The sequence below is a fragment of the Sylvia atricapilla genome, chromosome 4 (assembly GCF_009819655.1).
Source record: "Sylvia atricapilla isolate bSylAtr1 chromosome 4, bSylAtr1.pri, whole genome shotgun sequence".
NCBI lineage: Eukaryota > Metazoa > Chordata > Aves > Passeriformes > Sylviidae > Sylvia > Sylvia atricapilla.
This window is the reverse complement of record NC_089143.1, coordinates 33,426,039-33,439,893: the sequence shown is the minus strand read 5'-3', so window position 1 is coordinate 33,439,893 and position 13,855 is coordinate 33,426,039. Positions and strand designations below refer to the sequence as shown.

Sequence of the window (13,855 nt, the reverse complement as noted above, 5' to 3'; positions counted from 1 at the left end):
AGAAGAGTACTTCTGAACCAGTGTCTTGTGTACTTATTTTGTGCAGGAAATAGAAATTTTAAAAATAGCTCAACATTTACGCTGTTAACTGTAAAATATTTGAAGTACATTATTTTAATTATTTTTTTTCTCAATTGCATACCTATATGTGACATTTAGGGTAATTATGGTATGGAGCAATCTCCTGTTTCAAAAATATAAAAAAATCAAAGTAATTTTCCAATTGAATTCCCCTTTTTCCCTTGCTCTGCTATGTAGCCAGAGGAGGATTTTATCAAAGTTTGAAATTAATTGGCCAAGGCACTTTGGAGATATGAGAACTTTGAATAAGAGAAGCTATTTGCTTTTGGGAAAAGTCTTCCAGCTTTGTTGAAACTGCATATCTTTTCAGATGGCTTGGTCTGTTAATTCTCCATTGTAGCTGATTATTTCTGAATACCAATTAGTGCCTCTTTAAATATTAGGGAAGTTGGTTGATAAAATAAAAATTTCAAGTCCACTGCACCAGTTGAAATCATTCTTTGTGGAAATGTGGGAGGCAAATCCTGAATGTGGAACCTCAACTTAAAATTCCTTATGTTTTCACTTGAAGCACTTGGGTTTAAGCTTTACCATGATTTTTACGTCTGAAAATAGTCACTTGAAGCAAAACTTAAAGCATTGGCTCATACTACAAACTGCTGAGTTAGTTCTGCTTTCAGTGCTTGTTTGATGTCTGGAACTGATCAAATCACTTAAAACACATTACTGCATGCTCATGTAAAACAGAGCCCTCTTTTACATGAGTGTACGCGTGTGTAAAAACTCTACACTTGGCTGGGGAGGGCAGCTAAGGAATACATCAGCAGAGCTGCAGAGAACAAGGGACCACGCTCATAACACCACTGCCTGGAGAAGCTGTGGCTGCCCCTGGATCCCTGGCAGTGCCTAAGGCCAGGCTGGACATTGGGGCTTGGAGCAGCCTGGGGTAGTGGGAGGTGTCCCATGACAGGGGCGGAATGGGATGGTCTTTACGGTGCCTTCCAAGCCCAAGCGTTCGGGGACTGTTTCTGGCAGAGAAGTGATGGTTGTCCTCCCCCACAGCCAACCACAGCGCCAAGCAGTGCCGGCCGCCCTGCGCGCTGCGCGCCGCCTGCGGGGAGTGCACCAGCGGCAGCTCCGAGTGCATGTGGTGCAGCAACATGAAGCAGTGCGTGGACTCCAACGCCTACGTGGCTTCCTTCCCCTACGGGCAGTGCATGGAGTGGTACACCATGAGCAGCTGTCCCCGTGAGTGACCGCCCCGGGTGGGAAGAGTCATCGGACCCGTGTGGGTTGTGCTGGAAATCCTCTGCAGGGAAGGAGCGAGGCCAGCTAGAGGGGGTTTGCACCCTACTCTGCTGGAAGGTCTGCTGCCTGTGGCAGGGGGTGGAAGGACATGATTTCTAAGGTCCTTTCCAACCCAAACCCAATTCTGTGATTGCCTGATTAGCAAATCTAAATTAGGGCTTAAACAAGTGTTTTATTCTCAAGTATTCTCTACTTGCAGACTGTGGTAGCAATTCCTACCTCATTTTAAATAAATTATTTATTGTTTTTGCCCCTTTTAGGTAGACGTGAGCAAACTGCAAAAGGTTCTTGGCACTTTGGAATAGTGTGTTTTCTTTTCTAACTGGGATAAAAGAGCCTAAAAAGGTTAAAACAAGTGAAGATGTAGAAATTATTTTATTTATTTTGAATTCTTCTGGAGTTGGGTGTGAGCAGGGCCATCACAAGTACCTCAAAAATACTGCAAAATAAGAGATGAAGAAAATAAATTTAAGGAACACGAGAGTATGAACTTCCCATATTGCCAGAGGTCAAAAGTTGGAGGATGCATCAGGCAGGAGATGAGTAAGCTAAAATAATAGAAAACAAACTCTTTTTTTCTTTTTAAAGGCAAATATTGTCTATTTAAACATCAAAATAGAAAATCTGCTCATCTTGCAACAACAAGAATCCAGAAAATAGTTTTCAAGACTGTCTGGGGAAAGGAATAGAAAAAGTTTTCTGTATGTAAAGAGTTTGTCACCCCTAAAATCCAATCCCATTACAGAAAGGAGGGGCTAAAGGGTGGAATTTTATTCTCCTATTTGTATTCTATGCTTTTTGACTCAGATAAATACTTGAAATAATAACATGTGATGCTGAAATGTGGTAGGAAGAGGCTCAGAGTGACTGAACTGGCTGGTTTTTAGCCTTTCCTTCCAGATGGCTCATTTCATCACCCGATCTATTTTAAATTAATCAGAGATGTTTTGTAGAGGGAACATTAACCTCTGGTGTTAGAGGGTGGTGTGTAATGGTTCGAAAAACCTCTGTGTTGTGCTGTTTTGTAACTCATTGATTATTGGAACCTTTGTTAATAGTTATCCTAGATTCTGGAATAAATACGCTTATAGGAATGAATATGTTATTGTGAATATCAAATTAAATATTTCTAGATTTGATCAGATAAATATTTTGGTGAGATAAAAATACAGTTATGTGGAATACCTTCCACATTTTTTGTTGTCTGTGTTTAAGATAGTGATTTATTCCACAGTTCGGTGTTCTGGTTTTTTTGTAGCTGAGAACTGCTCGGGGTACTGCACATGTGCTCAGTGCTTGGAGCAGCCGGGCTGTGGATGGTGCACGGATCCGAGCAACACCGGCAAGGGGAAGTGCATCGAGGGCTCTTACCGGGGTCCTGTCAAGATGCCCACCCCATCCACGCCAGGGAAACACAGCTTGGAGCCTGTCCTCAACGTCAGCATGTGTCCTGTGGAGAGCACCTATAACTGGTCCTTTATCCAGTGTCCAGGTAAACGAGCAGCGTTTAATTGTCCAACATTTCCATCAAGTGCAAGGGGAGGGAGTTTTTAAGACTGTGGTGGTGTCTTGTGTTCCCTCCCGTTAATGGAGGAAGGAGAAGAGCATAGAATATAAATAGGAATTACACACTTGGAGATAGAAGGAGCTGTGAAGCAGCTGAGCTGCACAGGTTTGCTGCATGAAGATACTGTTTATTACTTGAGAGAAAATTTCCTTTCCCTACAAACCTTTGAGGTTTCCTTTCCTTTCCAAACCAAACCTACTGAGATTTTAACTTTTTGTTTGTTTATTTATTTTAAGGCTTTTGGAAAGAAAAGCAGGTCTTCCTTCGAAGGTTGTTTTAAGTGTTAAAAATTCTTAGGATGATTTTTAACTAATGTTTTTGACACAAAACCAACACTTCCCTCCCTGTTCCTTGTAAGTCCATTCCCACCACCAGCTTCCAGTCCAGTGTGCACATAAAGTTTTGCAGTTCAGTTTTCCGTATGTTGCTTTAAATTTTTGTTTTTGATGTACACCTGTCTTTGGGTCCATGTGCAAGAGACGAGCTCCTCTCGGGAAGGTGCATGAAATGGTTGCATTTGTCCTCTGCATGGCGCAGACTCCTGAGGGTCTCTGTGAGCTACATTTGAGCACCAGTATTCATAGTTTTCCTGTTTTCTTCAGCCTGTCAGTGTAACGGGCACAGCAAGTGTGTGAACGAGAGCATTTGTGAGAAGTGTGAGAACCTGACCACGGGCAAGCACTGTGAGACGTGTATCTCGGGCTACTACGGGGATCCCACCAACGGGGGCACGTGCCAGCGTAAGTACTGCCTCAGAGCTGCCTGCTCTGAGTTGTCTGTGGTTTTCATTCTTGGCTGTCCTAACACAGATTATACCTGATAATTCAGGTTTTCTTTCCTGCAGGCGAGGCTCAGTTCTTGTTTCTTCAAATCAGAGACACTCAAACTACTGAGTGAAGTTACTTTCATTGCACATAAAGATGATTTCATACCCTATACCCTCCTTTCTAAACTTGGAGTGACCACAGTGAAAAATGTCTGTATTTTACGGTTTGATGGTCCTGTTTTTAAAGGAAAATGTTGATCCAAATGTCTTAAACAAATTTCTGCTTATGTAAGTTTCACATTCTCTTCCATTTGGTTAATGTGTTGTGTGTTTATGAAGCAGACAATTTTAACCATAAAGGCTTGCTGTGTTTCACTGAGGACTTGGCTAGATTTCAGTTGAGGATTAGGAGAATTCTATTAAAATTGCATTTCAGTTTGTAAAGTGCTTTGGGACTGTCTGGCACAAAGAACCATTTTCAGTTGTGCAAGGTCCAGTTAACAAACTGAGAAAAAGTCTTCCTTGAAAGACCAATGCATGAAATATTGAGAAATATACATGGAAGACTTCGAGCTTTGACCTGCAACCTTGTGGCATGGTTTTGAACTGTAAATCTTTCAGTGTTATGGCATGAGGAGACCAGTTATAAACCAGAACCCAGCTGTGAGACGTGCAGATGTGAGGGAAGGTGCTTCTTGCCAATAAGAGATTTTATCATAGAATCGTGGAGTTGTTTGGGTTGGAAGGGGCCTTAAAATTCATCTCATTCCAATTCCCTGCCATGGACAGTGACACCTCCCACTGTCCCAGGCTGCTCCAAGCCCCAGTGTCCAACCTGGCCTTGGGCACTGCCAGGGATCCAGAGGCAGCCACAGCTGCTCTGGGCACCCTGTGCCACGGCCTGCCCACCTTTCCAGGGTGGAATTTCTTCCCAGTATCCCATCCATCCTTGCCCTCTGGCAGTGGGAAGTCATTCCCCCTCGTCCTGGTACTCCATCCCTTGTCCCCAGTCCCTCCCCAGCTCTGTTGCAACCCCTTCAGGCACCAGAAGGGGCTCTAAAGTTTTCCTGGAGTCTACTCCGGGGGAACATTCCCAGCTCTCCCAGCCTGGCTCCAGAGCAGAGGGGCTCCAGCCCTGCAGCAGCTCCGGGGCCTCCTCTGGACTCTCTCCAGCAGCTCCACGTCCTTGTGCTGTTGGCCCCAGGGCTGGGGCAGCTCTGCAGGTGGGGAATCACCTCAGGGGCCACAGGGCCAGAGTCCCCCTCCCCTGCTGCCCACGCTGGGATCAGCCCAGGGCTCGGGGGGTTCTGGGCTGGGTCACGTCCAGCTCTCACCCAGCAGCACCTCCAAGTCCTTCTCCCCAGAGCTGCTCTCCAGCCATTCCCTGCCCATCCTGTGTTTGTGCCCTGGCCTGCTCCAACCCAGGTGCAGGACCTTACACTTGACCTTGTTGAACTTTCTGAGGTACACACAGTACCGTGTCTCCAAGTCTGTCCAGGTCCCCTTTGGTGCTATCCAGGTACTGTTGGAAGCCATCTAGGTCCGTCTGGATGTCCTCCCTTCCCTCCAGCATGCTGACCGTACCAGTTTGTTGTGACCAGCAAACTTGCTGTGGGTTTCTCAGTCCCACTGCCCCTGTCACCAACAGGGATGTTAAACACCACTGGTCCTAGTGGATTATGTTAGTGGAGTATAGTGAGGTGGAATGAGACAATTAGATGCAGTAATGGAAAAGGTAGAATAAAAATAATACTGCTCAGAGTAGTGTCAGTACTTCTGTGAAATGAGTATGGATGGTTTGTGGCCAGCCTGGAGGAATGAAGTGGAGGTGATTAATGAGTGGACATTGAAAACTTTTTATTGCTTCTCCCATGTGTGGAGACAAACCAGTAGAAAATACTTGGGTATTAACTTAGTATGTTTCTTGGAAGTAGTGCTGACCTTTTGGATGAACACAAGGTTCAGTAGGAGCATGGAGTCCTGTTTCCTCAAGCAGGAGGGAGGTGGTGGTGCTTGGGGCTATGAAGAACTTCCCAATGGACAGATTTGGTGAAGGGGGTGAAAAACTCACAGGGATACAGCTGCCTCCCTTAGAGCAAAGGGATATGGAATTCCAACAGACAGCACAGCAGCATGGCTACATTGGAGAAGGTGCATTCCTGACACTTGATTTCACAGCATTATCTGCCAGATTAAATACTGCTGATATTAGTATACTCATTACAGGTGAAGATACTTTGACATGCTTTAAAGTTTACATGAAAGTAATAAATAACTTGAGACTGAGTTGCCTGAGAAAATACACAATTCTACCCTGAGCTTTCAGGTTTAATCACTGGATCACAACGTGCCTGTTGGTAGGTGTTGCTTTTTCTGTGCATGTGGAAATGGAGAGTAAGTTCCTTTGGACTCTTGTGCATAAGGATTGTCCCAAAATAGTTTGTTGCTGAGATAATGAATGACAGACTGAAATCATCCAGATGCCTGAAAAAGAAATTAGAAAATGTGTTGAGATTGTGGAACAGCATTCGTTTCTTATCTGATGGAACCAGTAGCTCATGTCAGAAGTGCTTTGCTCTCAAGTGCTTTGGACCTAGGTTTTTAATTTGCTGTGATTTAACACTGTTTACTGGGAAGGGGAAAGAACGAGGGAACCAGGAACCTGGGCAGAAAGACTGAGGTGGATTGGGAAAGAGAAAGCAAGAGCAAATCACCCTATCTGATGCAGCCAGGCTGACTGGTGCCTATTAGTAATTCTTGGTTGGTGAAAACCTTTCCAGAGGGGAGTTGTTCAAATAAAGATTGACTGACAGTCAGCAGAGCTAGCTCCTGTTTTCTTCCTTCTCTGAGCTGTGGTCCCTCCATCCTTTCCCAATAATATGCTGATTTCATTCTTTTTGTGCTTTTGTGAGCAATACTTAGTGCTGCTCTGTTTTTAGAGCCCATGGGTCACAGCCACGCTGCAGACTGTTGTACACTCCAGCCTGACACACAAACATCTGTATGTTTGCACACTCACTGCCTAGTGTGATCATGGGATCATGGAATGGTTTGGGTTGGAAGGGTTCTAATAAACTATCCTGTTCCACCCCTGCCATGGCAGGGACACCTCCCACTGTCCCAGGCTGCTCCAGCTCCAGTGTCCACCCTGGCCTTGGGCACTGCCAGGGATCCAGGGGCAGCCACAGCTGCTCTGGGCACCCTATGCCAGGGCCTGCCCACCCTCACAGGGAAGAATTTCTTGCCTGTATCCCATCCAGCCCTGCCCTCTTTTATTTCAATGCCTTCAGTCCTACATATCCCTGTAAGAGGTCCCAACACAAGATTATATTACTTGTGTTGAAAACATTTTGTCAAACTGCAGTTATTTAGCTGAAAAATTGTTTGCATCACGTCATACACCCTGGTGTTGGCAGAGCTAGGCAGATAATAACTAAATGGCAGGTAAATCACTCCTCAAAGGTTGCTTTTAGGAAGTGTCCCAGTAGAAGAGTATTAATCAGGGAGGGCAGGAAATGCAGCACATCAAATGTAAAAATAGCTGCAAGGTGCTTTCTCTGCATTCAGGTTTTTTCTGAATTTTCTGTTTAAAGTTTCCCATGAAAATATGCTGGTGGGAGATAAGGAAGTTATTTGCAAGTGAAGGGAAGACACTATTATGCCTGAAATCAGATTGCAGCTGTGGCAGCTCTTCCGAGCACATCCATATGGCCTTTGCTGCTGGCCCATGAGTCGCTGGTGCCGTGGACCTCTTGCCTGATTCCCTCTCCTAGGGCTCAGGGGGGGCCTTCAGGGCAGGTAAAGCACGTGGCATGGAAGAGTAGTGTTGGGTAGGTGGGTCATGGTGTTGCCATTGGGAAGCTGGACCATCACAAACACAGAAGGAGGAGTGACAAATCCTTCTGACCATCTCTAAATGAGTCCGTGACCTGTGGTCTATGGAGCAGGTAGAAGGAGACTCATCTGGTGGAAGGTGGTTCATAATGAGGCTGTTACCACAATTCACAGTCAAAAAGCCATTTCCAGTGGTTTTGGGTTTCTGTTCTGTCATCTGACTCCGGGGGGAAATTGTCCTTTTTCAACTCCAGTGAGCCTGTATAGAACATTCTATCAATAGTTTGTTTTCAAAGTTTAAAGTTGTCTGAAAAGCCATGAGAAAATGTCTCTGTGCATATTCCAGTTCTTTAGTGAATGATCTCCAGTTACAGGCTTGTAGGAAAGTGGATAAATTATTAGATTCTGTTACTTCAAATAGAGATATTTGAGCATTCAGTCTTCTTGATACGCTAAAACACAGAGAGGAAAGAAATATTAATATTATAGCTCAAGATGCTGCAATCTCCCTTTAAACAACGTGAGGTTTAAGAATCAAGAGAAATTTCATGTGTGTTCATATTGAATATTGATTCTTCACTTTGCTTTCCTTGCACAAAGCATAAGGAAAGAAGTACAAGACATTCTCAATAGTACTAAGACTTGTTTTTCTTTAAGTGGAACTAATGAAAAGAGTGTTTCCTTCACTGAATACAATTATTTTGTTGAATTTTCATTCAGTCTCCTTGTTCCCACAATAGGCCTTTTTGCTTCTTCCTATTTTGCTCTGTGTTGCTGCTAGGAAACCACTCATCCACATCTGAGAAGCACAATTAAGTGTCCCTGATACAGTATAGTTTCCATTATGTGCCAGCAGAAAGAAGATATCAAAAGGATTCCTAAAATAAAGTTCAAGGCTGGCAGAGATATTCAGGATGGGGCCTTCATGTCTAAGAATCTGCTGGTACACTGATTGGCACAGCTGCTTAGTGAGGAGTATGTCTTCTTAACAAGGAGCTCCGGCCTTTAAAGCATCTTGTTCCCAGCAAGCTCGGGGCCCATAAACAAGGGATCTTTGCTTTGTGTAGTTTTTTCCTTATATTGTACACTCTGCTATGCACAGCTCCAGATGGATGCACCTGCATTGGCAAAACGACTCCTAAAAGGCACCTACATGCCAGAAGTTGTTAAATTCAGTGATAGTGAACAAGATACCAAAGTAACTGGCTGTGTAGGTTTTGTTCTTATTTGTTGGTTTGATTTTGGAGTTTTTGTGAATGTTGCTCCTCTACATCTTTATAACTAAAGATCTCAAAGTGTGTCAATATGAGCATTTAGCTTAAATCAGAGCATGTTTGTAAGAAAATCTTCTGTATGTCCCCCCTATGCTACCTTGGGTTGGATCTTGAGCAGACTCAAGTGTATGAGGTGGTCTGTTTTGGGCATGCCCCAAACCTGAAGTAGTGCAGGGCTGTGCTGGTTTGCTTCAACCACGACTGGATGACATTCAGTGCAAAGTTACCCTAAAATATATTGGGGAATGCACCCCAACTAGTCCCAGCATGGACATCATCATCTTAGCACCAGATGTTTTCTGCTGATGCTGTTGATAATGACATTATTTCCTCAATAGGACTGATGAAACATTATTTTTCCCAAGGCCTATTTATTTATTTCTGGAAAAAGCCCTTGAAATACCACAGGCTTTGTTTTATTTTCCAAACTTTTCTTTCAAGAGTTTTGAGTTCAGCTGAAATGTGTTAGCAAGCCCAAAATTATTTCAAATATTGTCTTTCCCATTCTAGTTATGATATCACCCCTGCTGTCTAACAATAGGAGAGGAAGTTAAATGAATTTTTGAGGCTAAAAAGCAGAGTGTGATGATGATTTCATACAAAACACTAGTCCTGGGTAGCCTGTGCTTGCTCTGTTTTGACGCATGGTTCTATTTTCATCTGCCTTCTGTAGCACAAAGAAAGCGAAGAGCACCAAATGGGTTTTCATCTGCACGTTAATTGTTGATGTATCTTAGTTTGACAACTAAAGGACTTAATTGCTATCAAATTTGTTTCTCTTCTTCATTCAACGTTGCATCTTCTCCCCCTCTGCTCAACAGCTTGCAAGTGCAATGGCCACGCGTCCGTCTGCAACACAAACACAGGGAAATGTTTCTGCACAACCAAGGGAATCAAAGGAGATGAATGTCAGCTGTGAGTTCTTTGCCCTTTCTTATTTGAAATCAAAAAATTGTGCACATACCACCTTGGATACCCCTCCCCCCATTTTTAATGGTTGTGATTATGATGTCTATGCTCATTTTTTCCTCTGACCATTGACTGACTGCACTGAGGGTGCAGCCAGCCATGCTTCCCCTGGGGAATATCATGAACAGAATGATATCCTGAATAATGCCAGTTTTAAGAACATTTCAACTGGGAATGTCATGCAGAAGAGATGGGTGAAAAAATTCCCCCACCCCAAACTATAGATAGAATCACAGAATGGTTTGTGTTGGAAGCTTAAAGCTCATCCCGTTCCACCCCCTGCCATGGCAGGGACACCTCCCACTGTCCCGGGCTGCTCCAAGCCCCAATGTCCAGCCTGGCCTTGGGCACTGCCGGGGATCCAGGGGCAGCCACAGCTGCTCTGGGCAGGGGCTGCCCACCCTTACAGGGAGCAATTCCTTGCAAGATCTTATCCAGCCCTGCCTCTGGGAAGCCATTCCCTGTGTCCTGTCCCTCCATCCTTTGTCCCCAATCCCTCTCCAGCCCTCCTGGAGCCCCTTCAGGCCCTTCCAGGGGTTGGGAGCTCTCCCTGGAGCCTTCCCTTCTCCAGGGGAACATTCCCAGCTCTCCCAGTCTGGCTCCAGAGCAGAGGGGCTCCAGCCCTGCAGCATCTCTGTGGCCTCTGGACTCGTTCTGCTTTGCTTTATCCCTCATTAGTTTCTTTTTAATTAGTAGATTTGACTGTCTGTGCTCTCTGATGTTGTTCAGTGGGAGTGTAAATATATCTGAAATGAGCCTTTGACATTCAAGCAGTTTAATGGAGCAGTTTTAGAGCAACAAATTTGCTGGAGGTTTCTCTGTAACATAACAGAAATGCTTTTAGTGTAGTGTTAGTGGAAATAATTTAATTCCAAATAATTTCATTGCCAGGTTTATTTTTAAAGCATTGCTCACATGAGTAAACATTTATAGGATAGAACCTGGAATAGCCATAAATGACTAAGCTAATCCAGTTCCATGCATTGTGAAGAGCTAATAAATACCTTCCAAGTGGATGCAAACGTTAATATCCAGAATTTTATATTGCATTTTTACTGCATATGAGTTGGACTTGCGGGGAGCATGGAATTTCTTCATCAGCCTAGTCTAGCTCAGACATTCATCTTTAATTGTGTATTGTTACCAGCACAGTGTTTTCTGGTATTTAATGGCTGGGAATAAATAGAACTGTAAAAAAATCCCTTTATTAAAAAATATATATTCTTTTTAGGTGTGAAGTTGAAAACAGATATCAGGGAAATCCACTTAAAGGAACATGTTACTGTGAGTACCCTTGGAATTTTGTTTGGAGATAAAAAATGTGCTTGAAGTTTAAAATACCTTATTTAAAACTTGTTTTAGTTGCCTCAGTATGTGTTTAAAATGTGGGAGATTAGGGAAAGGACTAAAAAATAGCTCTAAAAACCTTTGCTTTTCTCAAATACATTGTTTAAAGAGAATGAAAATACTTTTCTTGATAAGGTCCATGTGATGATTGGATCTTTTGAACAATGTTTTGAATGTTTTTCTTGTGACTGAGAGATGAAATCTGGTCTTTTTGGAGAGCGCTCTAAACTATATTCGTAACAGGAAGAAACCAAAGAATGTCCTTAAAATTTTTATAAATGCAAAATAGTGTTTATTTTAACTTCTGGTCCATGTTAGAGTGGATTTCAAAATTGCAACGTTTCCTCTGAAATAAGCAGTTGGATTCCCATGCAGTCCCAGAAGATTCTTTGCCAAGATTCAGATTACCTAATGGACACTTTCCAGCTTCTATTTGCAAATATTAGCAATCAGCAGCCTGGCAGGCGTGGAGAGATGGAATCTTAAATTACATGAAGTCTCCAATCGTGGTTTTGTCCAGCGCAGAAATGATCAGCTGGCTGGTTTTGGCTTATTTGAATTCTGCTTGTGTGGCCAAACAAGGCACTGCTGGCTTCTCATGGCATCTCTGTGTAACAGTGACCAAATTCCTTGCTGAAATGGCAGGGATAGTTGAATGGGAAAAAGGTGGGGAAAGACAAAACTTTCCAGCTCTTAGAGGAAGAAACTTGTGCTGTGAAGATCCAGTCTTGCTTGGTTTCATCCCTTGGCTGTTTCTCCGTGTTGTGTTGCGGATTGACATCAGCAGCTTGTCTGACTTGTGTCAGTCCAACGGGAGGTCACCAGGAGCTGTAAGAGAAAAACAGCACCTGGTCTATCAATTGCTGTTTGTTATTGCTTGGGATATCTCTGCATGCCATTAGGAATATGCACAAGTCATAATAGTGTGCTTGAGTGGAAGGGTCCTGAGATAGGTGAGTGCATCCCCACAAGTGGCTGTGGATTTACACCAGCCTGGGCACACGAGAGCAGGGAAGGACAGACAGACCAAAGGCTGCTCCTGGCATGCCTGGGTGGGATGTGTCCTGGAGCAGGATGACTGCTGGGTTCGTCACTAACCAGCTGCTCTGTAGAACCTCTCCCAGGAAAATCTGCTGTTGTACAGAAACCTGGAATGAGGGGACAATTGTCCAATTCCATGTGGGAATTACACAGCTACTGAATTTTTCTGCTATTCCCTTAGATCACAGAGGTATTGCAGGCTGGAAAAGTAAATCTTTTTGCATGTTTTTTACAGTGTATAGGTAGGAATATTGGTTTAGCTTAAGGCTGGAGGCTGTTGCCTGGCAAGTATAAGCCACCTCCCTTCCCTCTCTAAGCTCAGCTCCCAGAGTTTTTTTATTCTTTATGTGGGATCATATGTAGGTTTGAATAATTTGTAACAGTGTCATATCCTGGTTGTCCAAGAAACCCTTCAGTGACATCATGCCATTCCTTTACGGAAGTTATTGTATTCCAGGAGATGGGATAACTGTCTCCCTGCATTCCTTACAGATACTCTTCTCATCGACTATCAGTTCACCTTCAGTCTTTCCCAGGAGGACGATCGCTATTACACAGCAATCAACTTTGTAGCAACACCTGAAGAGGTACACTTTCTGTTTTCCCTTTTAACTTTGTCCTTTGTCTTCTCTTGGCCCTGGAGGCAATGAATTGTTACAGTTCCGCGGGTCTTTAGGTGTAGTCTTGTGATATGGGAGGTGTGTCCTGCTCCATGGAGCAACCAGAGCGTTTTGACTTTGGCTTGGCTATGCAGTCCCAGATCATCACAGGAAAATTTCTTAAGGAGCCACAGAGGATTCTTTCCAGTTGTTGGAACAGCCTCTGAGCTATTCTAGTTTTTTTAAATCACAGAACAGTTTGGATTGGAAAGGACCTTAAAGCTCATCCTGCTCTAAATTCCCCTGCCATGGCAGCGACACCTCCCACTGTCCCAGGGTGCTCCAAGCCCCAGTGTCCAGCCTGGCTTTGGGCACTGCCAGGGATCCAGGGGCAGCCACAGCTGCTCTGGGCACCCTGTGCCAGGGCCTCACCACCCTCCCAGAGAACAATTCCTGCCCAATATCCCATCCATCCCTTCCCTCTGGCATTGGGAAGCCATTCCCTGTGTCCTGGCACTCCAGGCTCTTGTCCAAAGTCCCTCTCCAGCTCTCTCAGGGCCCCTTTAGGCACTTCTCTTCCCCAGGTTGAACAGCCTGTCTCCAGAGCAGAGCTGTTTTTCTTGTTTTGCTTGTTTTCACCCCATATCTTGTGTCTCAGTACTTCCTATGATATTCTATAGACATGACTTCTTTATCCTTTGCTATGTTTTCCTTGAGGAAGAAAATACTTCTTTCGGAAAATACAGTATACAGTTTTTAACTTGATGTATTTTCTTTATGTAAGTAACAAATTTCAAGATAATTTTTTGCAATAACTTCCTAGGAAACAAAACAGTAAAATTGCTTGTCTTAAAAACTAGGTTTCCTTTTTTTTTTATCCTTCAGCAAAACAGAGACCTGGATATGTTCATCAATGCATCTAAAAACTTCAACCTCAACATTACTTGGTCCACAAGTTTTGCAGGTAAATTGAGGATGATATAAGTAACTCAGGAGCTTCTTTCATTTATCAGTTTCTGAAAAAGGCAAATTTAATTGGGAAAACTTGGGGGGTTTTTAACCTACATACTTTTTGCATAGTCTTCTTGAATTTCAGGTTGAGGGGGGAAGGAAAATGTTTTAAAACCCT

General features: G+C 43.7%; 1 protein-coding gene across 1 annotated transcript in view; it reads left to right on the top strand.

Annotated features, from left to right (window-relative positions):
• The window catches only part of ATRN (attractin), a 146,740-nt gene that overhangs the window by 69,580 nt on the left and 63,305 nt on the right, over positions 1-13,855 (top strand). Inside the window, exons 17-23 of the mRNA XM_066317554.1 lie at positions 1,084-1,269; positions 2,588-2,821; positions 3,499-3,636; positions 9,592-9,685; positions 10,971-11,023; positions 12,620-12,714; positions 13,612-13,690. Of these exons, the coding sequence (XP_066173651.1) occupies positions 1,084-1,269; positions 2,588-2,821; positions 3,499-3,636; positions 9,592-9,685; positions 10,971-11,023; positions 12,620-12,714; positions 13,612-13,690 (879 nt within the window). The remainder of the gene's footprint in view (positions 1-1,083; positions 1,270-2,587; positions 2,822-3,498; positions 3,637-9,591; positions 9,686-10,970; positions 11,024-12,619; positions 12,715-13,611; positions 13,691-13,855) is intronic.